This window comes from Vollenhovia emeryi, unplaced genomic scaffold (genome assembly GCF_000949405.1).
Source record: "Vollenhovia emeryi isolate VEMERY1.0 unplaced genomic scaffold, V.emery_V1.0 DF949653.1, whole genome shotgun sequence".
NCBI classification, from domain to species: Eukaryota; Metazoa; Arthropoda; class Insecta; order Hymenoptera; family Formicidae; genus Vollenhovia; species Vollenhovia emeryi.
This window is the reverse complement of record NW_011956713.1, coordinates 1-1,308: the sequence shown is the minus strand read 5'-3', so window position 1 is coordinate 1,308 and position 1,308 is coordinate 1. Positions and strand designations below refer to the sequence as shown.

Here is a 1,308-nt window from a genome sequence, read left to right as displayed (position 1 = left end):
CAGCTTTCTTTTTGTGTGTGTATTACTATAACCTAATTTTCGCATAAACCGCGTTTACAATCATACCATTATAAACAAATCTCAAATCTCAGTCTTTCTATGCTCATAGGCCGTAACGGACGCTCGAGTCCGAGCTGCGATGAGAGTCTCTGTTATTGTTTATCGAAGTCTTCCGCGTTTTTCGACCGAGGAAGACAGAAGCCAATCAAGTGTTTGCTCTTAGGCTGCGTTCGGAAACGTCACCCGAGCGCTCCATTATTTTATCCTTGTTGTTTATCGAACGTTAAACAAGGATAGAATGATATGTTGGAACACTCGGGTGATGTTTATGAACGCAGCCTTATTAGTTGAAGTTCCTGCAGCAGCAATGGGCAGACGTACGTTTACAATAATATTCTTAATTTCTCTCTCGCGTATGCTCGCTTTTCTTCTCTTTCTCTCCTTTTTTCGTCGTTCTATTCTATTTTATTTTTCAGCAAAAAGTGAGGGCAGTGTGCCCGAAAAAGGCACACGGTTGCCGCGTATACCGCGTATACCGCGGATTTCAACCGTGGTTCAGCCGCCGACTCCGCCAGCCGCATCAGCCCCGGCCGCGGCCCCAGCCCTGGCCACGACCACGGCCACGGCTCCGGTCCCGGCCTCGGCACCAGTCCCAGCCCGGGCACCAGTCGCAGCCACGGCCCCGGCCCCGGCACTAGTCCCTGGGGCCCAGGCACCAGTCCCAACCACGGCCCCGGCTCCGGTTCCAGTCCCGGCAGAGCGCTCGATTTTGCGCGAGAGCAACATTTTTAACAAGGTAAGGTATACATTTTAAACATTTGTTGCGTATGTATACATATATACATATGAGCACGGAGCATTACATTGCATCTATGTTACAATGTCTCACTCAACAATCAATGAGAAATTGCAACATAGATGCAATGTTTGATGCTCGTTGTGTGTGTGTGTATGTGTATTTTTGTGTGTATATGTGTGTGCGCGCGCGTGCATTTTTGTACGTTCGCATTGCATATTTATAATTTATATTATATGTTTCAGCGTGTCAACGAAGCCGTACGGCGGGCGCTAAATAAGGACCGGCGTATGGCGAAAAAACGTGCGCCGTTGGCGTACGCACCGCCGCCACTACCGTTGTCCATGTGGATGTACGCACCGCCGTCGTCGGTGTACGCACCGCCGCCGCCGCCGTCGGTGTACGCGCCGTATACGTACTATACTCTACCACCTCGAATGTGTAAGTTAAAAATTATTTATTTTTAAACGGAGAGAATGTTTTCTTAAAATTCATCCTGAAAATCATGTGTA

At 48.5% G+C, this 1,308-nt stretch overlaps 1 protein-coding gene across 1 annotated transcript; it reads left to right on the top strand.

Moving 5' to 3' along the window:
• Positions 1–298: 298 nt before the first annotated feature.
• On the top strand, positions 299–1,237 carry LOC105571150 (cyclin-dependent kinase inhibitor 1C-like; the record flags this gene model as incomplete). The annotated part of the gene is made up of 3 exons (XM_012028627.1): positions 299–377; positions 477–796; positions 1,042–1,237. Coding segments are annotated over exons 1-3 (595 nt in total), but the record flags the coding sequence as incomplete, so codon positions are not given.
• Positions 1,238–1,308: the final 71 nt, after the last annotated feature.